This window comes from Protopterus annectens, chromosome 2.part0 (genome assembly GCF_019279795.1).
Source record: "Protopterus annectens isolate FY-2018-M chromosome 2.part0, PAN1.0, whole genome shotgun sequence".
Taxonomy (NCBI): domain Eukaryota; kingdom Metazoa; phylum Chordata; order Ceratodontiformes; family Protopteridae; genus Protopterus; species Protopterus annectens.
Genome location: NC_056728.1, coordinates 722,253,425 through 722,278,028, shown reverse-complemented (window position 1 = coordinate 722,278,028; position 24,604 = coordinate 722,253,425). Strand labels below are relative to the sequence as shown.

The 24,604-nt window shown below is 39.3% G+C and overlaps 1 protein-coding gene across 3 annotated transcripts in view; it reads right to left on the bottom strand.

Moving 5' to 3' along the window:
* Positions 1 to 1,744: 1,744 nt before the first annotated feature.
* SVEP1 (sushi, von Willebrand factor type A, EGF and pentraxin domain containing 1) overlaps positions 1,745 to 24,604 on the bottom strand; it is a 2,252,988-nt gene continuing 2,230,128 nt past the window's right edge. For all 3 annotated transcript variants that reach the window (XM_044061036.1, XM_044061037.1, XM_044061038.1), the window contains one exon: positions 1,745 to 2,100. In XM_044061036.1, the coding sequence (XP_043916971.1) occupies positions 2,021 to 2,100 (80 nt within the window). In that variant the 3' untranslated portion in view covers positions 1,745 to 2,020. The remainder of the gene's footprint in view (positions 2,101 to 24,604) is intronic.

The following is a 24,604-nucleotide window of genomic DNA, read 5'->3' as shown; positions in this document are numbered from 1 at the left end:
AAGGTGGATTAATAGTGCTTTTTGACCTTATTTCATTTCTTTTTTCCTTTCTTTGAACCGTGTCCTGATCCTGAAATATATAAGCCAAATTTAATTTTCTCATATGCAATTTTAACTCTAAAATAGTGTCAGTGTAGTCACATTTCTTGTTGGAACAAACTTCAGACTCTTCATGAATAAAGGAAAATGATCTTTAGTAAGAGCTGTGTCTGAATAATTGTAAATATGGCACCCTTTGTATGTGTTAACTTCTTCACATTGTATTTCTCCATCTAAAACATTATCGTTCATCTCCATCTGTTCCTTCTGTCCCTCCACTCTTGTTGAAATGTTGCACACATAAAATATTGAGTGCAAATCATAACATGAATTATAATGAGTAGTCCTCTAGAAACTATAAGGTCCTTCTGAGTCCAGCAAAAAATACTAATTCATAAATGAAGCATTAGTTCAGCTTTTGTAGGCATCCTTAAATAATGTTGGATAATTCAGGTATCCAAAAAGAACAAACAATTAAGTGAATTAAAGTCTGAAACAGTATGCCTAATTAAAATATCATCGTCTTTACTCTGTCAGAAAATGTCTTCCTGCCAAAAACCTTCTCTCCAAGATGCAGGGAATATGATCACTGACTGACTGACTAAAATGTCCACTAAATTTGACTTCCATTGTGATGAATAACATGGGTCATGTCAAGGTCTCATCACTCTCTCAGTCATGGTGTGACTAACAAATTCTATCTGAATGCACATAGACAATCAAAGTTATTAGGAATTTATTTATTGAACTAAAAGGGCTGTGATTTAATTTCTAATGGACTCCTCTTGGTGAAACTACCCAAATTTGGTTTCACGCTGCAATAAGAGCTGACCAAGGTCAGCACTTCCCCCATTAAATATTGTGTCACTTTCTATGTGGTTGAGTCTTGTTTCAATAATGGGGCACATCTGTAGATTTGCTCCATTTCTCCAAGGCAATATGATCTCAGAGGAGATTATACTTAATAAAATAGTATGGGGTGAAGCTCCCTACATGGAAGCCAAACATATTTTAACTGTTTTTCATCTAAAATATCATAGAGGTGTCCCTCTGAAAAGGGCTCACTGACATCCAGCATATTCTTTCAAATCTTTCAGGGTATGGCTAGATACTACCCTCTCACTTCTAGTGACTAAAAAAACAGAAGAAAGCCTCAAGGCCTCTGATGAAGGGCTTCTGCTAGCTCAAAACATCGAGTAACTGCAAAACCTATGTTGACTCCATAAAAGGGGTATGACATCACCTCTGTGTTCCAGTGTCTTTTGTTTTGAGATCATATCTAGAAAACGTCCATTATTTTCCTAACTGAATCCCTAATTAATAGCAAGGAAATTCTAAAAGACAGCTCCTTTTACAGAATTAAATTTAACAGAAGAGAGTAGTGTTTTAGGGTGGCAGCTCAAAAATATGTTTTTATTTTTCAATGTGAAACAAACCTTATATTTAGTAACGTGAATGAAAAAAGTATATATTCTAAAGGTGTAACGTTAGTGAACCAGATAAAATGCATGTACACTTCTGAAGCATCTTTTTTCTACATTTGTGTTGTAGATATTCTGAAGAATTCTTTAAGAAACTAAAATGTTACAGTTTATTAACCCAGTGATTATACCAGAATGTTCAGTACATGTCTGATAATGTGAATGGAGCTACTTTAGTGAGTCTCAAGTGAAACAATTATACATGGACAAGAGATGTAAATACATGCATATTTAAAGCACCAATGTACTTTATTATTTTACTTAACAAATCATATTCATAGAATTTAACATTGTCCAACATTCTGTACAAGTACCTCTTCTTGTAAAAGAAGCGATATGCTGTAATTCACAACAAACTACGATTTTTTTGTATAGTTAAAAACAGCCATTTAAAAATAAACTGTAAATAGGTAAGAAAATATATAATATAGAATCTTAAACAAATACAGTATCATACAGTATAATGTAGACATAACACTGTATTAATTTGAGGTCAGCTGCTACTCTGAAATTGTTCTGATTTTCATAGTGCTTCTGATGTTTCTTTCTTTAAAATGGATAAAAGGCAGTCTTTCTTTTCCTGAAAAAGATAAACCAAATAAATAAATACATAATAGCAGCAAGCAAAATATAAATATGTGTGAATTATAAAAAATACTAAAATTATGCATGTGAGTCTAAATGTCAACAATTTGTATTCAGAAGAAAAGTCCAGAAATGTTATTTTTATTTTAGGTTCGCAATCTGTGCTCACAGTGATTCAGTTAAATACTATTAATAGGATATTGCCTGGTACATTAATATATGGTTTCATCGCTGAGCTTGATGACACTTACTCTTGCTAGTAGTGACTTTCAGGATCCAGCAAAGCATGCCCCAGAGAAAGCCTTCTCACTCACTTCTACCTGTGATGTTAATTCCCTCTCTGATTTCCTGGTTATAGTACTCATTAATGACAGATGTCTACTAACAATGTAAGATAGAAAATTATACCAGTATCTTAGTTGACTATGCATATGTATAAACAACATGTTTACAAGTGAATGGTGCTGACTCAGGTAAACATCTTGGGGATTTTCGGATATGGATCTATGAAGACTTACTGCAAAAACAGTATTTCTCAAATTGCAAGTTTTGTTTTAGTCTGATCTCTGCTGACTGATGCTTTGGGCATCCAATGCTAGCCCTTGAGAATCCAGCTAGAGATGACATTCAGACAGTGACATTAGTTAGATGCTGCAATATTGTCTTCTGTTATTTAATGCCTTGCAATAAAAGTTAACTTTTTTATGCACTGCAATATTTTTGGATGATAGCACTTTTTTTCTCTAGTAAAGTGTGTCCTTTGATGATCACCATCCTTGAGTTGTTTTTATCACAGTCAGTAAATTTTGGTAATTATTTGCTTACATTATAACTATCCATAGAAAATAACTCTCTTTTTCACTCCCACACCAGTCTATCAAGAAGGATAGTGCATCTGTTGTGTGATGAAAGACAGCCAGGAGACAAGATGGACATCCCGAAAGCGGAAATATTAGCAAACCTCACCAGAAAGAACAGTTACCACACCAGGAATAGTATCACCTATGGTAATTATAAAAGGGAGATAAATATATTTGATATATTGTACAGAACTGGGATGCTCTACACTGTTTATAGTTTTGTAAGTAAAATAGATGTGAGACATGTACCTGTAACAACATTTGATCTTTAAAAGGATACACCACTAATAATATAGAGATAGCATTGTACAGTTTCTTATGGTTTATTTATTTATTTTACTGTTAAGCCACCAGGAAGCAAGTCCAATCAATAATTCTATTGCTTCCAAAGCAGAACAGTAGATAATTCCTTCCAGTTTCTGCTATTATAAAAAATAACATTTTTCATTTTCCAGTTGCTACACCCTTGAACAATTTATCCATTAATGAATAATAAATAATTAATAACACCCAAACATCCTCTTATGTCAATTTTCAAAGCATGGTATTAGGCAACTGTGGTATCTCCCTGTGCAGAGCCATAGAGAAGTGACAGCCTAGTAGGGGAATGGTGGGTAGGAAGTTAATATGGAAGGAAGGAAGGAAGGAAGGAAACACAGTTCTGGCTTTATGGAAAGTATATAACTTTCATTCATTAGTTTTATGAACCTAGGAAAGTACTATGGAAGGGTTTTTGGAGAATGATAGAACCAAAGGAGGCCTTTGAACTAGACTGCAGATCAAGCTTATAATGGGAAACAAAGGTATGAGATGTAGAGCATGTAGCAGCTGCACAAATATTATCAGGAGGGCCCTACTGAAGAAAGCCGTACATGCAGCAACCACTTTAGTAGAGTGCGCTTTTGGTGTAAAGGGTAAGGACAGCTCTCTAACCATGTGGGCAAGGTACCCTGAGAAACACTGGAACCCAGCTTGGACTTACAGAAGGAGGCAAAGAGTTGGTCACTTTTTTGAAAGTCTTTTGTATGATGTAAAAAGAAGTAAAGTTGGCGGTGACTATCTGGAGAGTGCAAGTAATATTCACCTTCATTAGAAAATTGGGAAAATAGTGGGAAAATTATCTGTAACTAGATGGTCTTATTCTTCAAGGCAGATACTAAAACCCTTGGGCAGAAGATCTGAATGAGTCCTGAGAGACACCCTGTCATTATGAAATACTAGATATGGCATGCAACTCTGAAATCCTCCTAGCAGATGTAACAGCTACCAGAAACAACTTTTACCAGGACAGAAATGTCAGGTCAGCAGTACTTGGCAATAGTGAGGCTCTGAAGTAAAACAGTAATATCCTGGGGGCATCAGGTTTCTCAATGGTGTATGAAAAAAAAGGCTTTTGAAAGTCTAAGGGAAGAAATGAGTTTACATTATTCACCTACATAAATATTAGAAATTGCACCTAACTGGACTTTAATAGTAGAGTAAGTGGCTCCTGGCTGAAAAAGACCCACCAAAAATACTAAAATTTAAAAAAAGTGGGGCTATAAGAGGGTCAGGTCCATAGGAGCATACCCAAATTGAAAATCGTTTCCACTTACTTTTGTGACTCTTCTTGGTGGAGGGATTTTGAGAAGAGGTTAGCATGTGAACAATGTTAGGAGAAGCCTTGAATTGACTTATGCTGTCAGACTTACCCAGATTTGAAAACAGCATTTTCAGTGATGGATAACATCCCTTCTGGTTCCCTTTAGCCATTTCTTGGTCTTTTCCCCACCATGGGCCACAGTGACTACAGGAGCATCCCTTCTGGGTTGGTGGAAATTTTGAAAGGAGAACAGTTCAGTGCCCCTAGACTCAGACAGAGGCCAATCTTCAGATCAATGTACATGAGATGTAGGCAGTCCTCCCTGACTTGCAGGCCTTTCTGGTCTGCCTACCCCTGGGTGTGATCATTCTTCATATGGACATGTCTGTTATCTGGTACTTCTTGCAGTGCACATCCCAGGAAAATCCAGTATCCAAGTAGACAAACTGAACATATTGAACATTTTGCTACTCAAGTTGTCTTTTTATCCATCAGTAGCATCCAAGATCTTCAACCTCAGGGGTCAACCTTGCTTCAGTCTGTATTCAACTCCATCAATACCAAATGCAGCAGTTTCGTTTGTCCTAATCCTGAAGGATGGACAGCCCCGAGGGATTCTCTGGTTTATACTTGACCCCCTGGGACTCCATTATGCTCATCCTCCAACCCTACTCACAGCCAAATTCTTTCAGAAAGTGGCCTAGTGCAAAGTGCAAGTGAGTGTCATCACCTCATTTGGCCTTATCAGGTTTGGTTCCCTGTTCTTTGGCCTCATCTATTTAACCAGCCTTTGGTCCTGGATCCCACTCCAGAGCTGATCTCTTACCCATCCATCTGGCCTCACCCAGACCACTTGAGTTCTCTTTTTCCAAGAACTGGTTCCAGTTTGGATTTTTCCTAAATGACCATGATTCCTACGGACAAGAGAAGACACAGCTTAAATGAGGGAGTTATTCATGGCAGCCAATATGAGACAGTTGTCTAGATAAGGGAACACTTGGAACCCATGCAGTCTGAGCTGTACAGCAACCACTGCCATGCATTTGGTAAACACCCAGGAGGACTGTGGTGAAAGACAAATGACAGTGCTCTAAACTGTGAATGACTGTCTCCCATCTGGAAGTATAAGTACCTCCTTGACTGCTGGGCTGTCTTAATGTGATAGCAGGAGGTCTGGGAGGTCTGCCAAGCATATTCCGATGTCCTACCCCAGAAGAGGCAATATGGACTGCACTGTGACCACCTGGAAAAATGTATGGCTCACAAAGGTATTTTGCAGGCTGAAGTCCAAGAACCTTGAGTAGACTGTAGATCTTTTCTGCTTTGGTGGGACCTCCTGGATGACTCACTTTTCCAGTAGCTTTAAGATTTCTAGAGCTGCTGCCCTTCATTATGGATGTGGAACAGCTGGAAGGGAATTTAAGCTTAAGTTTAGGAAGGAGAGAAAGGAAATAAAATAGCCTCTGATTAGATTTTTCAGCACCCATGAATTCTGACTGACAGATGCCCAGGCATGTGGCTGCAGACACAAGTGTCCCCTGACTGCCTCCAGAGTAGGACAGTCAAGAAAACATTTGTGAATACTGAAAGGGTTTGCCAGTGAATGGACCACAAAACTCTTGGTGTTGGAGACCACCCCTGACTTTAGGGTGGCATTCACTGACATTTCCACCTCTGCTGTGGGAGGCTCTGTCTCCAGGAGTGACTGGAGCAAAGCACTGGGACGTATGGAACCGTAAGTATTTTCACCACTTCTGGTTACAGAAAAAGGATCTTTGTGGGGTAGTAAAATAGATTCTGATAGCAGAAAGAGTCTTCCCCACTTGTTTACTCCTGGTAAGACTATCATAGGGTCATAGGTTCATAGGTTGGTACTAGGCTATCAGCCCTAGGGCCTATACAAGCTTAGCCATAGCAATTCCCTGGCTATTTCTTCTCAGAATATTTACTTCCCTGGTCTCCTGTCTAGCAGGTTGACTGATGTGATCCCTGGGGTGAATGTCCTATCTTCCATCCAATCATCAAGGTTTCTTTTGTAGAGGGCCAAAGAAGAACTCAGCTTGACATGTATGGGCAGTCTCTTCCAGAGTATGGGGAGTCTCTGGGTCAGAAACCTATCCCTCCAGCATGTTTTGTTCATTGTGATGACCAGGTTTAGATCCCTGGAGCATGTTGCTCTGAGGGATTGGGATTTCTTTAAGTGTGGCATGTCCAACAGTTCTGGGTTTGACATGAACTTGTATGTTAAGCAAAGATCACCTCTGAGTAGGCAATATGCGACAGAGTATAGCTGGAGTTTTTTTAGACGGTCAGCATAGGGCATCTGCTTTAGGCTTGTGATTCTTTTAGTGAGGTATTTCTGTGGCCTTTCCAGTTATTGCAGATGTCTTGTGAGGTACATACCAAATGGGGCGTTGTACTCTATAATGGGTCTAATGAGGGATGAGTACAGTGGGACAATGACCTCCTTTTTTCTGGATGAAAAGCCCTTAGTGATGAGGTGTGCTACATAGAAGGATTTCCTGACTGTTGTGGCGATGTGGTTATCGAAGGTGAGACCACTGTCCACTTGTGTCCCTAAGTTCCTTATCACACTTTTGGTGTTTAGTGTACTGTCACTTATGTGGTAATTCATGGGTACATGTTTTTTCCACAAGGGGATAACTATACATTTCTTGGCATTGAGCTTGAGCCCATGGCTCTGGTACCAAGCATCTGTTTCTGTAAGGCCCTTTTGTAGAATATCCACATCATTTGGGGATTCAATAATGTCTCCCAGTTTGCAGTCATCTGCAAACTTTGTTAGCCAGAGTTCCTTAGTGCTGGCCTGTACTTCAGAGAAGTAGATGCCAAACAAAATCAGTCCCAGGACTGAACCCTGATGTACTCCACTTGTTACTTGTCTGGAGCTGGATTTTGAGTCGGCTACTTTTACAGTGTGGGTTCTGTCAGTAAGCCAGTTGGCAACACATCAAGTAGGAATTAATGCCCAGCTTAGTAAGTTTATCTATGATTACAGAGTGGGGGATGGTGTCGAAGGCCTTGGCGAAGTCCAGATAGGCTGTGTGGACCGTCTTGCCCTCGTCCACAGCTCTGGAGATGGATTTGAAGAAGTCAGTCAGGTTGAGCAGACAAGATCAGCCCTTTACAAAACCAAACTGTGTGGGGTCCAGTGTTTGAAGGTTGCCAATGTCTTTGTTTATAAGTTCCATGATAATGCGTTCCATGGCTTTGCAGATCAGGCTCGTCAGACTGATGGGACGATAGTTCCCGAGATCCAAGGTGGATCCCCTCTTGTGGAGTGGGATAACTGTAGCTGTGCACCACTCATTGGGCAAGAAGCCTGAGGTGAGGCTATGATTAAACAGGACACTTAGGCGAGGTGCCAGTTCTTTTTGGAGTTCATGTACTACACAACCTGGGATGTTGTCAGGTCCCATGGATGCTGTATTCTTAGATTTGGAGAGTGCATTTTTTACATGTGTGGCTGTGATTACTGGAATTTGGCAATCTTTTGGTATTGAGATGGGCCCTTTAGGGGGTGAGGGGGGTTGAAGTTAGCACTGACTCAATCTGCCAGGATATTGGCAATATCCTTGGGATTAGTATATTTAATGCCATTCTGTTGTAGCTCAGAGCAGATCTGAGCATTGCCATATAGATTTTTGACATAACTATAGGATGCCTTGTGGTTGTCCTTGGAATCTTTGGCAATTTTATTTTCATAACTAGCTTTGGAGGATTTTATGAGGGATCTCAACTTCTTACTGAGGCTAGTAAGGGAGTATTTTGCATCCTGGGATTTTCCTCTTTTTTGCAACAGTTTCCTCCTTCTGTTGTATAGTTTGTTTACGACAGGGGACCACCAGATTGGCTTCCTTTTTTTGGAGGAGAGCGTCTTGGTTCTATGGATTCATGCACGAGTGGATGTGCTCGTACAGTGCCTTAGTGTAGGATTCAGCAGTCGAACTTTCAGTTCCCGTCTGCATGGGTGTCAAAGTTTGTCACTTCTGACTTGAGTAGCATGAAGTTAGCTAAGTTTTTTATGGAGGTTTCCCTACTGGGGGTAGTGGTGGGATGTGGACATCAAGGGTGATTAGCTTATGGTCAGACCTGACCAATGAGGGGGTGACCACTGGTGTGGAGCATTACTCTCCCATGTTGGTAATGACCAGGTCTAGGATATTTGAGCCCCTGGTGGGACTAATGATTAGTTGATCCAGGGCGTTGGATTTTATGAATTCCAAGAACCGTTGGCCAAAGGTGTTGATACCCGAGTAGTTTTCCCAGTTAATGGCAGGGTATCACCCAGTATTAGGGTGTTTGGTTGTATCTTAATATTTTACAGTATGTTTAGAAAGGTGTAGTGAGAATCTTGGGGCAAGTTGGGTGATCTGTAGCAAGCTATAGTTTGGATTGCAGTCTTACCTAGTGTTAGTTGCACCTGTAGAATTTCAGATGCATTGTGTTGGGCAACTAGCCTGGAGGTGTGAATATCCTTGGTGAGTATGGACACTCCTCTGCCTTTAGTCTTTTGGTCCTGGTTTGGTGGCTGAAAAGTGTGGTGAGAGTTGTAGCCTGGTATTGAAGGAGTGCTCTCTGGAGCCTTGAACCAGGTCTCAGTTACTGCACAGATATCAATGTTCTCCATTTTTAGGAGTGCCTCGAGAGAGTGCATTTTGAGGTTTAGACTTCTAGCATTGAGTAGCATTACTTTCAGGGCTAGGGTCATACCTGCCAGGACCACATGATCTGAGAGCTCTTCCATGTCTCTTTTCATGTAGTCCAGGGAGGTACATCTCAAGTCATTCACTCCAACATGGACAATGACAGAGTCATATTTGTACTTGTTGTGGAGTGACTTGAGTGCATGTGTGATGTGGCGGATCCTGGCACCTGACAGGCAGCTGTAATTTTCTCCTTGTTCAGCCTGGTGAGTGGGACATCAGTGTGCCTGACTACAGAGTCACCTATGACTAAAATGTTGGGTACATTGTCTTGCCTTAGGGGCTGTTGTTGGGTGGCACACGTGTTGTGAGCTATGTGACACTTTGGTTGTGATTGGTGTTTGTTTGCATTTCAGCTTCGGAGCTCCTTGTTGCTTGGGCAGGTTAATGTTAATGGCCTCTGCATAAGTGGGTTTAGTGTTACTATGTGTGGATGTTGGTGCCATGAGTTTTGAAGGGCTATGTGTTGCTTGAGGTGTAGTGCAGGTGTTAACCTTCTCCTCTTGACTGTCTAGCAGAATCTTATGAGGAGAGAGCTTTGCTTCCAGTTTAGCTATGTAAGTGCATCTCTCACAGGTTGTAGTGTTGGGTGGTAGGAGGAGAGGGTTGTCTGTGTACATGAGGCAATTGCTGCATTGCCCCAGTATGCCCAGATTCACCAGGTGAATAGGAGAAATCACCAGAATCTGACCCTTGTACATGCCTGTTTCGGTGATTCTTTTGTAACGTACAAGAGCTGTTTTCCCTTACCTTGGCAAGGTACTTTGCAATTATAGGCTGTTTAATGCCTACTATCATTTACCTTATTTCCAAGAGAGTGGACCAATCAAAAGGGGCATTTAGGAAAGATGTCTTGAAATTCTCCTCAAATTCATAGAGATGCATCCAGGCATGGCAGCGGATAGCAATACCAGTACACGCTGCTCTTGGTACGCCATCCTTGGCATTGGATAATAAACACAAGGACACACTGGAAATGGTTTGCATGGCAGGCAATGGCTATTCTAGAAATTTCTTGGACTCTACTGTTGTGGTATCAGAGAGGCACTTGGTGATTTCCTAGTCAAAATTAGGTGGGCTATGTAGTCCAGAGCATACAGAGCAAAAATCACTGTTGAGTACACTGCCTTCCTGAATTTGTCCAATGCCCAAGTCTTCTTGTTTGTGAGCTTGGACAAAGGAACTTTTCTCAAACAGTTTCTTCTTAGTGACTGCCACCACCATGACAGCATCCACAGAAGATCTTTTCCTGCAGTGTGTCCTGTCCCTGGGGGAGACTAAAATTCTGTTTGTCTTAGGCAGTATTGGTTCTACCATTTATGTCTCCTTCCGAGCTCACTGGGAAACTAGGTTGACTAAATTGTCCACAGCAGAACCAGCTAGGATGCAGAAGGGCCAGACCCAATGACCTTAAGAAACACTGGTGGATGAACTTCTTTTCCATTTGAGCTGTTCAAGGAGATCTCCAAAGGAGACATTTTCCAAGGAAGATCTTGAGGACCCTTCTCTCTCACTGAGGTCAGAGTCTTAGTTCCTTACTGTAAATCTAAAGCTAAAAGCTAAAAATTCTTGACATGACATCATGAAAGACTGAACCCACAATTCTTCACTAACTACATTAGTGTATAAGCTACTAATGTTTTATGCTAATTGCAGCAACAGGGAAGGCTTATAACCTAGCAAGATATCAGCTATGTCTCACAGGTAGAACATCCTAGAAAACAACAAAGTTTAAAGATTTCTCATCTTCTCTTTGTCAATGATTTAAAACTGTATAGCTCATCAGATGAGGAACTGAAAGCACAACTGCAAGTTGTCAAAACTTTTTCAGATGATATAAGAATGTCATTTGGTCTTGATAAATGTGCAAAAGCAACCTTTAAGGCAGGAAAACTGCAGCACCAAGAAAACATCAGTTTGGGACAAGAATGTGATATAAAAGAACTTGAGCAAGGGGGAGTGCATAAATATTTTGGAACTGATGAAGGATCAACAATAAAACATGAAGAAATGCAAATAAGACTTAGTAAGGAATAATTCAGAAGACTTAAATTAATCCTGAAAACAGCATTGACATCTAGGAACAAAATCATGAACCAAGTTACTCTTCCTGTCCTAACTTATATTTTTGGAGTGATTGACTGGCCCCAAAATGTGTTGGATAGATTAGATAGGAAAACAAGAAGGATGCTTCATGCTCACTAAATGATTTATAAAAATCAGCGCATACCAAGATTATATATTCTCTGTTCCAAAGGAGGGATGAGCCTCCTTGAAATTTATTACATGTATAGATCTGCAAATGTGTGACTCCACACATACCTGCTGACCTCACAAGACCCAAATGTAGTGAAAGTTTTGAAACATGAGGAGAATAAATCTAAGATGACTTCTCTGCTTAATCTAGCAGAAGCATATTGGCGTGAAGCAGGAATGGAAATAAAACCAGAAGTAGATAAAAATCAGGCAGCAAATGAATGTGCCAAAAAACAAAAGAAAGAATATAAGGTGACGGACCAGATGAGAAGGCAAGAAATGTGGAAAATGAATAAATATAGTTGCAAGTATAGAAAACTTCTGGAAGAACCTCATGTTGATCAGGAATGGTTAAGGAGAGGCAAATTCAAACCAAGAGATGAAAGGTTAATATTCGCGGTCCAAGATGGTGGGCTACATACATGTTGGTTTACAAAGTCCATTGCACATGTGGGAGAGACTAGACAAATGTAGGTTTTGTAAAAGTGAATTGGAAACTGTTATGCACCTCGGTGCTGGATGTGACATAGTAGGACTGTATACTGAAAGGCATAATAAAGTAGCAAGACTGTTGCACTGGGGATTGTGCAAACATTATGGTACTGAAGTGGCTGAAAAACACTGAAAATAAGCCACAAAGCATAATAGAAAATTATGAAGTTTATAACACATGGGATCACCCATTACCAACAGTTCAAAAGATAGATGATAGAAAACTGGATATAGTGGTCCTTGAAAAGAAGACAAAAGTAGCATTGACCACTGAAATCTCCACACCCACTGACTAGAGCGTCTTGCGTACAGAGAGACACAAAGTCATAAAATACCAGGATTTGCAGGTAGAAACAAGAGCAATGTGGAAGAAAGATACCCAGACAGTTCCAATAGTAGTAGGATCAACGGGACTTAGAAAAAAGAATCTACAATCATATTTAGACATGTTACCAATCCATGTAACCCCATACGAATCGCAGAAGGAGTCATTATTGGGCACATTGCTGGTACTGCGAAGAGTACTTCTGGCTAACATCAAAGATTAAAACAATACTAATTTCATGAACTTTAATCATACTTTGACTTAGGAATGGGTTCCATTCCCATCATGGTATTAGAAACCCAAAAGACTTGGAGAAATTAAAAAAGGTAGAACATCATGCATTGAAAATTAACTTATACGATGTTTTATTAGTGAAACAGTTAAAAGTGAATGCTGTAACTTGCTTTACTTTTTTAAATTGTTTTTGCCGGAGAATAAACACCCCCCTGCAGCCCCCAATGTGGGGACTGGATCCCCACATCCCTTATGTAAATGTACGAATTATGAGCGTCTTGTACCTCAGAGTATGGGGAATGCTTAGTATATGGAAAGTCCTTTTCCATAATCAGTGTCACTGTTCCAAGGATCACATTTTGTGCTCCCTATAATTCCAAATGGTTACTGGTGAATATAGCTATCAAGTAGAAAGAATAAGGATAATGCATAAATATATCAACCATCTGAAAAACTCTTTGAATGACACTGTATGGGCTGCTGTTTCTACTCACTCAACTAACTAAATTTCATAGACAAAGAAAGTATTAATATTATTTATTGGAGGTGTATATTCAAGAATATTGACTCAAGGGAGCCTTTGCTTTGACCATATCTCCCTCTCCAGCCTTTGATATCTGCTGTCTAAAAGATATTAAATCATACAATCACTATATAAAGTAACATTAATGCACTTTTGTAAATATTTGCTTTTACCCATGTTTAATTTACTGAATTATAACAAATCCCAGTGATTTTAAAATGTTGGTAACAGCATTTTTTCTTTGCTGGGTTCTACTGTTAAAAACAGTTTAGATAACTGTATAAGAATTTCAGATTTCAGTTTGGTTAATTTGGATGATGCTAGAACCTGTGTAAGAAAATGTAATGTCTGAGTGATTTAACTTATTAAATCCTTGTTGCTAAGATACTTGGAAGTTGTTAAGGAGGTTTGGTCATTTACTTCTGCTTTTGGATGCAGTAATAAATCTGAATAATTAAGTTCTGTTCTGGATACTACAACATGTGAGCATCATCTCCCTCAGACCCAACTCAGTGTTGAATTAGATTTTATAGCTGGTGTGAGTGTATATATGTTTCTAAGAAACTGTTTCATTTTCAGACTCATAATGCAGGACAACGACCTAGAACTCTTCCACATTCTTTTTACAATAAACAAAACCCAGTACCACGTAGTAGCAAACTACTGTAATGCCCCTATGACAGTGGTAGACCATGAGGCATAGCTTAACAAACAGGCATTCCTCACCATAGACCCTATCACTATCCTCTTGGGTGACTTCAACCATCTCTCCATTAACTGGGGGATCCACATCACCACAAACATGTATGTGCAGATCCCTGGATTTCATTAGTGCCATCTCTTTGGACCAGCTAGTCTAAATCCCAAGAAAAGGCTCTAAATACTATATCTGGTTCTTATAAATACTTATAAGAAGCATGTCTAATATCTGCATACAGCCCAAAGTTGCCACAACTTTGGCCATATCTGACCATCATGCAGTAACATTTAATGTAGATGTGAGACTTGTGTCACCTTGAAACCCCTTAATCTTCAAGACTATTCTAGGGCAAATCTACTCCAGTTAACTGATGAACTGATGAAATTGAAACACCATCTTTACCTACATGATCCTGTTTCATACAATGCATTTTCACAGATGAATTATATATCCACCTCCACGCTAGTACTAAGGCCTCAGTCCCCATATGACATAAATATAATGCATAATTTCAGAAAAAAACACACAGTGGAATGACAGTGTCATTTAACTGCACAACAGGAGAATTAAATTCCTAACCTGCAAAAGGAAACTGAACACCACATCAGCTAAAAAGGAGCTCAAGATGATCAACAAAAATCTTGGAAGGAAAATCAAATCCTCCAAGAGCAAGTGCAAATTGTGAGTTACTACCCATGCTATGGATAACCACAATGCTTGCTTCAGCCACATCAGGAACCTAACAAATAATAATCAGGCATGCTTTGAGCTAATACAAAATAATATATCATACTCATTCCTGAGGACATTGCCAACATATTACCAGACAAATACAGTTCAAACTTTACCCCCATCTCCCCCATATTCCTCACAGCATATCAGCATGCCTGAACCACCCTAAAAAGCACCACCAAGCAAGTCCTTTTTACAAGGCTAGAAACACCAGTTGTATGCACCCTGACAATGTGCCAGGTTGTCTTCTTGCCAGCCCCAAGTACTGCCTGGTTGATTCCTTATTGCATCTATTCAGTCACAGCCTCTCCACTGGATTCATACTGGGGGTGTGGAGAACTGCTGTAGTCGTCCAATTCATAAAGGGGCACCCAGAACTGATACAGGCAGGTATAGACCCATCAACTTCACTAACTTTATCTCTAAGGCAATGGAGTGTATCTTTTTCTTGGACCTCATAAAAAAGGATTTAGGTGGTATTCACAACCCTGACCAGAAACAATTTGGGTTTGTTAGAGGCAAAACATGCCTTTGGAACCTGGTGGACTTTTTTGAACAAATCATTAAGTCATTAGACTCAAGTAAATCAGTTCACACAGCATACCAGAACTTAGCCAAAGCCTTAGATACCATTCCATATCCAACCATCATTGATAAGCTAGTCCAAGTAAACGTAAACCCCTATGTTACCCGCAAAGTGGCTTATCAACAGAACATTTTGTTACTGTCGTACACTCGCATCAAAAATAGTGGCATCCACCAGGATTGGTCCCAGCCTGGGGCCACTCTTCTATTGTATCTACTTCAATGACATTAAAGTAGACAATAAAGGTCTGTAGCTGATGAAGTTTGTGGATGACTACAAACTTGTAGCTATCATAAATATCCCAGATGACCTATAAATTCTCCAGGAGGGCTTAACTCATGCTAACAAATGGTGCTTCAACCACAGCCGCAAACTAAATGCTAAAAAATGGAGCAATGAGTCCTTTAGCAAACCTGAGTACTCTTTCTGCTATCCATTCTCACAGATGACACCCACCCAAAGACTGTCTTAGTCATTAGGCTCTTGGGCACTATCATTGACAATGAACTATCATTTGACCATCATGTAAAAACTGTTGTTAGGAAATCATTTTAAATAGCTACACTAATCAGCAGGGGCATATCTTCCAGATCCTAAGACGTTATCATTTCCCTCTATTTCCCCCTTATCAGACCAATAATAGACCACACTGTCCCTTTTGGTATGTATTTAGCTAGGCATATGCCAAACACAAGAGACCACAGCATTTCCTTACAAAACAAATTAAGGGTATGTTCTCTTTCTGTTACACCGACCACCTTAAGGCACTCTCTCTTTCTCTCCCTCTCTCTCTTTTCCATTTTCTACAGCTTTTGAGAGGAGATGTCTGCCTTGCCTACAGAGCCCTGAAAGATTCGGTAACTGCATACACATCCACAAAACTAATATCACTCTAAACACTCACTCAAGAGAGCTAAACTTCCACTGAAACATAAATGGACTTGTTGGCAGAATTGATATCTTTCACACAGAATGTCTCTTTTACAGAACAGACTCCCTTAGATGTTAAGCAGAGTAGTGCAATCACACCTTTCTAGAATACCATGGATGACTGGATGGACAATAGTAAGTGCACCCTGGTGTGAGTGATCCATATAGCCCTTATGGAAAGTGACCGCTACTAGTCTGGGGTCTCCTACTAATTCACATATTGGTAAATGGATGGGATTACTGCATACCTCCCAACTGTACTGAATTACTTGGTTTTTACTGGGTTTTGGGGTCCAATTAATGGGGTGCCATGTTTCCCGAGTGGCGCCCCTTAATTTCCAAATTTCCCGGCACTTTTATTTTTAAATTTACTTCCTGGCTTTTTGAGCTAACGTCATCACATGCGCGATGATGTCAGCTCCATGAACGGCCTGCCAGTCTGTCAGAATTGAGCTGAAGCTCATTTCCGGCTTCTCAAACTGGTATCCTTAGCGGGAATAACCACAGAGGAATGAGCTGCTGCCTGCCTATGTAAGAACCGAGTAGAGTGCTGCTGCCAAATGGATGAAGCAGAGCTGGATTTATCTATGCAGCCCTACTGAATGAAGCAAAGCTGCTGCCATGAGCCATTGCTGCCTGCAAAGGTAGGAAGAGCTGTGTGTGTGCCCGTTGCTGCCTGGAAAGCTGTGTGTGTGTGTGTGTGTGTGTGTGTGTGTGTGTGTGTGTGTGTGTGTGTGTGTGTGTGTACGTGTCTGTGTGTGTGTGTGTGTGTGTGTGTGTGTGTGTGTGTGTGTGTGTCTGTTGCTGCCTGAAAAGCTGTGTGTGTGTGTGTGTGTGTGTGTGTGTGTGTGTGTGTGTGTGTGTGTGTGTGTGTGTGTGTGTGTGTGTGTGTGTGTGTGTGTGTGTGTACGCATGTGTGTGTGTGTGTCTGTTGCTGCCTGGAAAGGTGTGTGTGTGTGTCCATTGCTGCCTGGAAAGCTGTGTGTGTGTCTGTTGCTGCCTGGAAAGCTGTGTGTGTGTGTGTGTGTGTGTGTGTGTGTGTGTGTGTGTGTGTGTGTGTGTGTGTGTGTGTGTGTGTGTCCATTGCTGCCTGGAAAGCTGTGTGTGTGTGTGTGTGTGTGTGTGTGTGTGTGTGTGTGTGTGTGTGTGTGTGTGTGTGTGTGTGTCCGTTGCTGCCTGGAAAGCTGTGTGTGTGTCCGTTGCTGCCTGGAAAGCTGTGTGTGTGTGTGTCCGTTGCTGCCTGGAAAGCTGTGTGTGTGTGTGTGTCCATTGCTGCCTGGAAAGCTGTGTGTGTGTGTGTGTGTGTGTGTGTGTGTGTGTGTGTGTGTGTGTGTGTGTGTGTGTGTGTGTGTGTGTGTGTGTGTGTGTGTGTGTGTGCCCATTGCTGCCTGGAAAGCTGTGTGTGTGTCCATTGCTGTCTGGGAAGCAGATTTATTATGACTCATATTTTTGTTCTGTTCCTCATAAAATCTGTGGTTTTCTGGTTTCAGGGAAGGATTGAATTCACTAAATAATGACAGGCATTTGAATTTCAGGCTTCATATTCTTTAGAAAATAAATGGTAACACAAAACCTTTTATTCTAGCAATTTTCTAAGTTTATAAGATCCCTATTTTTGGGGCTGTATTCCCCCATTCTTGGCTTGGTCCAGTTTTTTTGTGCTAAGAGGTTGAGAGCTATGATGAGAAGTGAGAACTGAATTCTGTATTCCCCCATTATTGGCTTTGTCCAGGTTTTTTGTGCTAAGAGGTTGAGGGCTATGGTGAGAAGTGAGAACTGAATTCACTAAATGACGTCCATTTAAATTTGTCTTTTTAGTGTTCAGGAAACTGCTGATTTGGCACAGTGGTATGTTGCTCTGATGGTAGTGCATGGAGTCCTGGGTTCAAGACTTGGTAGTGATAGTGGTGGTATATTGCTCTGACTGGAGTGCACAGGGTCCTGGATTTAAGAATTGGCAGTGAAATGCATGCTGGTAATACATTTCATTCTAGTAACCTTCTAAGGTTATACAAGCAATGTTTAAAATGTGTCCCTGTTTTTTGAGTTTTTGTCCCTCCCCAATACATTTTGACTTTTTCCAGATTTCTTGTGCTGCAAAGTTGAGAGATACAATTGAGTGTCAAGTGGATTTTACAAGGAGCTGAGAGCTTCAGGCGAAGAGAAGTTTAGTGTTGCTTATGCAGAGTCTGCTTGCATTGCTAATAGCATAACAGGTTAAATATTTGTTTTTGATGAAGAAGGCTGTGGGTTCTACTCCCACAGTATGTAGATGTATTGCTGATACTGTACTGTGTTATACTTTTAAATGGGGTGGGTGTGACAAGTCAAGGGTGTAGCTACAGATACAACAGAAGTGAGAAAATGTCATGCACAAGGCATTTGTGCCTCAGCGGAAAGAGCAAAAAATATCAACCTAAATTCAGAAACAGGAAATCATAATTATGTTCTGTGCTGCATTATAAGAAAAATATTTTTAAACAAGTGCAGTACATTTTCCAGCATTCAAGATAAAACACATTTTCCACTGCAGACAGTGGAGAAGCAAGAGTGGCCAGCTAATATCACACGGATTACAATGATAATTTTGATGCTTCAGGATGAATGTAGGAGAGGGTCTGTCAGTACTTGGACTAAAAATTGGAAGTCTTAAAACATGCAGTTCACCTAATTTATTTTATTGTGCATTTACAGCTATTGAGTTGGTCTGATAATACAAATCAGAGTAAGTCAAGCAAAAAACTGAAACTGAAAATAAGTTTGAGAAGCTATGCAAGATGCCCATGGCTTACACTACTGTCATTCTATTTTTATACATATATAAAAGTGTGCGTGTGTGTGGAAGTAGACTTTTATGATGGAAATGTTCTGAATTGGGCAGTTTTGTCATTATTGGCTCATGCATTTTGTTTCATTGCCTACTGGAAAATGATCAAATAATAAATTTAAAATGCGCTCTAAGTCTAACAAGTGTGCTGTATTATACAAGGAATATAATTTAATAAAGTCAGGAAGGTGTATCGAAGAAGACGTGTATGTTTCTTGTTTTGTGTTTTGAATAAGAATGTTAAAAACTCTTTATACAAGCATGTGGAAACACATCCTGATCATTCATTTTTATTTTTTGGATTGGATTTTGTACCCCAGAATACCCCCAGGAGGGCCATGGGAAGATCTTATCATATACAGAAAAATGTGGCAACTAAGGTTGAATGCTTGTGTGCCCCCTGGCCTTAATGAATGTATTTCAATCAGTAGTGTACTGCTTTAAAATCATACAAAGTGTAAACCCTGCACCTTATGTTCTAACAACTACCTTCTTTTGTATTTGATAATATAGAGTTAACAAATTTGCTTCTTTTGTTAACTGATGTGGTGGTCATGTGATTTTTTACTATTTAAATATTGTAGAGTTTGTTGAATTTTTAGATTCTGATGAAGTCTTGGTTATAGACTGATGAAAGCGCTTAATCTTTTGGCTTATTACTAATACATTTTTAAACTTCTTGCTGGCTCTCCGGTGTCTTCAGTACCTCCAGTTTTTGGATTGTCTATACTTGTTGTTCTTGGTTCCTGGTTTGTGTTTTGTATTCTGTTCTTATGTTCTCATTTCATTCTCTGTCCCACAGTGTGCATCCTACTATCCATCTCAGGCACTTCATCTCCATCATCTTTAGCTTCCTCAGCTGCTCTTCCTTTACTACCCAGGTTTTTATACCAAACAGTAATACTTGTCACGCCATTGTTTTGTACACCTTACTTTTCAGCTTCTTCGGCATTCTTCTGTCACACACTACCCCTGACACTCTGTGCTAATTGGGTGCACCCCCACTAATTCTAACTTTGACCTCCTCATTCAGACTTCCCTCCTCCTCAGTCACCACTCCCAGATACCTGACACTGATAATCTATTTCACTGTTTTCCTTTCTATCTCATTGCACTTGTTATTCTGATTACAATTGTCTTATCTGTATTGAGCTTCACTCATGCGTTTTCTGTTTTGCATTCCATTCCTCCATCATTCTCTAAAGTTCTTTTTGACAATCTGCCTGAATTGCTACATCGTCTGCATACAGCAACTTTGCTGATCTGTCCTCTCCAACCTGTTTGCTAATATAGTCTAGCACCACTATGAACAGCAGCTGGCTCAGAGCTGAACCCTGATACACATCCTTTCCCACTGGGAAACCCTCTGTGAGACTGAACACTGTTTGTACTTGTGTCACTGGTTCCTTGTACATAGTCTGCACTAATTCCACCAGTGCTTCTGAGACTTTGAACCGTCACAGGACTGCTACAGTCTACTGCTAAAATGCCCCTCCCCAAAGTCATATTTTTATTTTTTCTCAAATAATTTCTTCTTACGCAGGATGTATTTTAAAATAACTTCAGGGTATTCAGATTGTCAAGCTCCTGTCTAGTAGTTTCAGCCCAGACAGATTTCTGATTTGAACAGGAATCTTCTAACATTATACATAATTTCAAAAAGACATCAATTAAAACTTTAGTAACAAATGAGTAAAAAATAATAAAAACATAACGGTTGAGATTAAAGGTGGAATGAGCCCAATGACAAATTTAAGAAGTCAGCAAAGGAGCAAGTCAAGCAATATGAATTGCACGTAACTTACATGACAAAAATGTCTGATTTTGACATTCGAGCATAGAAGTCAAAATCATTTCCAATTAGCGATTGGTACTTTGGTAGCAGAGTATTCAACTTATCGATTTCATATTTGGCCAAGATGCTCAGAAAAGTTTGTTTTCAATACAGTGAACTAGAACAGCAATCCTACCCTTACATAGTGGAGTCAGCTTTCTTTAATGAATAAAACAAATAATGTTTTTTTTTCAGCAATGGCCCTGGTGAAAGATTTTGGAAAAAGACAAGATAAACTATTACTAATTTAAAAGCTATACAATTTGTGCCATTAACAGACGTATGTGTTTCATCTCTACAAACAGATTTCTGTGTTTTAAAACTTGGATTCGGCCTAAAGTACTGCTACAATTAGACATTATCTAAAAATAATCTAACCACAATGATTCTGCCAGGCCTGTAGAAAACTGATATTCTTGTTGCTTGAATTGACTGAGAAGTATACAGACATGACTAAGGATTAGTCTCACTTTGTTTATTAGTATGTATTTAAAAAAAAATTCAGAGGTCATTATATCTTATGTTTAGATATATTTATTGCTAGGTGCTTTTATTTATATGAAGATCCTATTATACACATTTTTAATATTTATAGAAGGCTGTTTTAGAATAAGTTTGTAGTTAGAAGCTGCTATTTTGTGACAGCCTAGCTATAATGATAGAGGCAAGTTTATGTAAGGATGGTACATGCCTTTAAATTTTGGACTTACATTTGAAACTGATTCTCTGAATTCTGTTGGTTGACTAATTACATTTAAATGTCTTTCTTTGATTAGGATGCTTTTACAGGTCTGAAGAAGCTCACAGCGAAAGTGCTTACCATTTTTTATTATTTGAATCTACTTCACAAGCTTGAAGTTTCAAAACTTCAAACTGCAAGTGGTCGAAACCATAAAATCAAAGTTTTGAAACTTCAAAATTGTAATAAAAAATTTTTTTTTTACAGTTTTGCAGGGGGGGGGCAAGCCCCCCTGCACCCCCCACACTCCCTGCTAAATAAATATACCAACTCTGAGACCACACTACAATGAGGAAATTGGTAAATTTCCATTCTGTGCATACATCTTCATTCAAAACATTCTAAGTTTCAAAACTTCTATCTTATGGTTTTGACCATTTGCAGTTCAAAGGTTTAAAATTTCAGACTTCTGAAGGGAATCCAAAATGGTACAGTAAACTCCCTGTAGTGACTTCATATGTCTTTTACAATTAGATAGGATAATGAATACAGTTTTCTGACATTGGGAGATACACATGGGTCAAAAATTTAAGTTGCTGTCTACTATTATCCCTAGATATTTTATGATGGAGTCATTTTCTATTATTTGAGCTCTTACTTTGTAGTCATAACTTATGTCCCTTTTGATAAGTCTTATGCTAATACTTTTTTGGCATTAAAGAAGATGTCAGTATTACTGTAGCACATAAATATTTTTTACAGACTGTCTTGGAGAATTTTATTTATGTGCATAAATATCTGTCTACACACACACACACACACACACACACACACACACACACACACACACACACACACACACACACACACACACACACATGCGCGCGCGTGTCCCCTACTAACTGCTGTGGAGCATGTAGAGTAAAATTTTGGGGCTGTATGGGAGAATGATCTACAGCTGGTCTCAATGGAAGAGACCACGCCCCTTCCCATAAAAGGAAGTGCTGTAAAACAAAAGAGAAGCACAGGCATTTACTTCTCAATGTAGATGGATTCTTATGGCAAACTATTTACCTTTTGAGTGTGAGAGACAGAAAGAGAGAAACAGACTGACAGACAGAGCAGTGCAAGTGTTTTGATGCCAGAGGGATAAGAAATTAATCTTGTTGGAATGGAGAAAAATGTGTTCTAATGGAGTGAAACTCTAGACTTAATGAAAATGTTATGTGAAAAAATGGTTTATATTATCATGTTAATAAGTTGCTTATGCCCACTAACAATTTTTCAGGACTTTAAAGACAACATTCTAGTGTATGTTTGAAAGACTGGGCAAACTATGGGATCTGGCAGCAAAGTGAGGTCTAGAACATACTTAACTGCAATATTTTGTGCTTTATCTGCAAGGGCTCATTCCTGGTGAGTTTAGTTTCTCCAGTGGTAAAACTGCTGCTTTCTGTGTATTACCAAACCTACCTACAGAGACAGGGAAGTAAATATATACTTGTTGAGCAGTTGCCACCAATTTGTGAAAAAGTATTTCTGCTATGTGAAAGCAGATGAGAAAGTATGACATATTTTCTGAGCTCAAATGAGTCTATCAGCAGTGAAATTCAGAGTGAAGTTTTTAAAGAAATATGTGTTTTGAAACTGGTGTAAGAGAGGAACCTTTCTAAAGAAGCATTGATAAATGAATTCCCAACTATTAAGGAAACTGAGGGGCTTCTTTTATGCTACACCCAACGGCAGAAAGCCACAGACACCAAGTTATATGTTGAGAGTGAGGTAAACAATTCTTATAAAAAGTTTACAAAGAATTATATGACATGGAAAACAATGATAGGTACTGCTAAATGCTTTAGTAAATGGAGATGAAACTAACAAAAGAAGTGTAGAGTAATATGAAATTACTATAAGGTTGTTTACCAAAATAAGTGCATAGCAAACTGCTGAAAGGATGTTTACCAAAGTTGTTCATACAAAGCTGCTGAAATAAGTGTCCTGAGAAAAATCCTCTGTTAACAATACTGGTGAAATAAATTCCTGAGGCTAATAATGAGTATTGTTTTGAATTTTTAAACTGAAAAAAGGGATTTCCTCCCATTGTTGTTGAGTTGCATCCTACTTCTATAGTCAACTCAGATGAGAACAGAAATGGGGAACCTCATGCTGAGAGGTGACAATCTACTCAGTGTGACACCGTGTTAACCAAAAGGTGGTTTAGTGCAGTTTATCAGTATAAATAAAACCAATTAATTATAAAGCACCATGGTGTTAAATTCCATATGACTTGAAGTAAGCTCTTCTGGAAATTCCCAGAATGTAAAAAAATGATTTTAGTCATTATAAAATGTGGAAAAGTGGGATGCTTACAGAACATGAAGAGATGATTGATTGATTTAAAAGTGTTGGAGAATGTTGTGGAAATACAAAGTCTATATTCCCAAAACAACTGTGTACTAAAGATAACTATTACACTGAGTTTCTATGAAAATCAGACACGTTTAGAAGTGTAAATGCTGGAGTGTACTGAAGAAGAGTGCTGCAATGGCCTTATGAGAAAAGTCAGACGGTTTTACATGTATTCTGGGAAGTGGTAACTACACTATGTGTTTTTAACTACAGTCTATGTAATGTGGTAAGTACTACTGAGGCTAGAAAGTTCAGATGTATGGTGTTTTGAAGCAGTTCAAAGTACTGATGTACATCATAAAACCAGTAACATTTCTGCATTATGTAACTGTTGGCCATAGGACTAAAATATGAACTTCTCCTGGAGAATGCAAATGAGCTACACTAAAAAACTTCTCCCAAGCAGATTACAACCTCTCATAGGATGGTATAAACAGCTTCTCTGCACCTCCCCCCTCAGATGGAAATGGCAACTATGCCGAGGTCTACACCAATGCTTTATACAAATACCTGTATAACTGTATTGACTTGGCCGTACCTGGTAGGACCAAAACAAGCTCCTCAAGGAAGAGCAAACCTGCCTGGTGGACAACTGCCATAAACAGGCTTTATACTAAGAGGAAGAAATTGCTAAGAATAAGAGGGAGTGAGCCCTAAACTGGAAACACTCCTTTATCAGCTTAAATAAGCAAATAAGACTTCTTGTGAAGTCCTCCAAAGCAAACTATGAATTCAAATTAGCTTCCTCAACTAAAGACAATCATAAGGTGTTCTATAGTTATAGCTGCAACCTAAAACAAAAG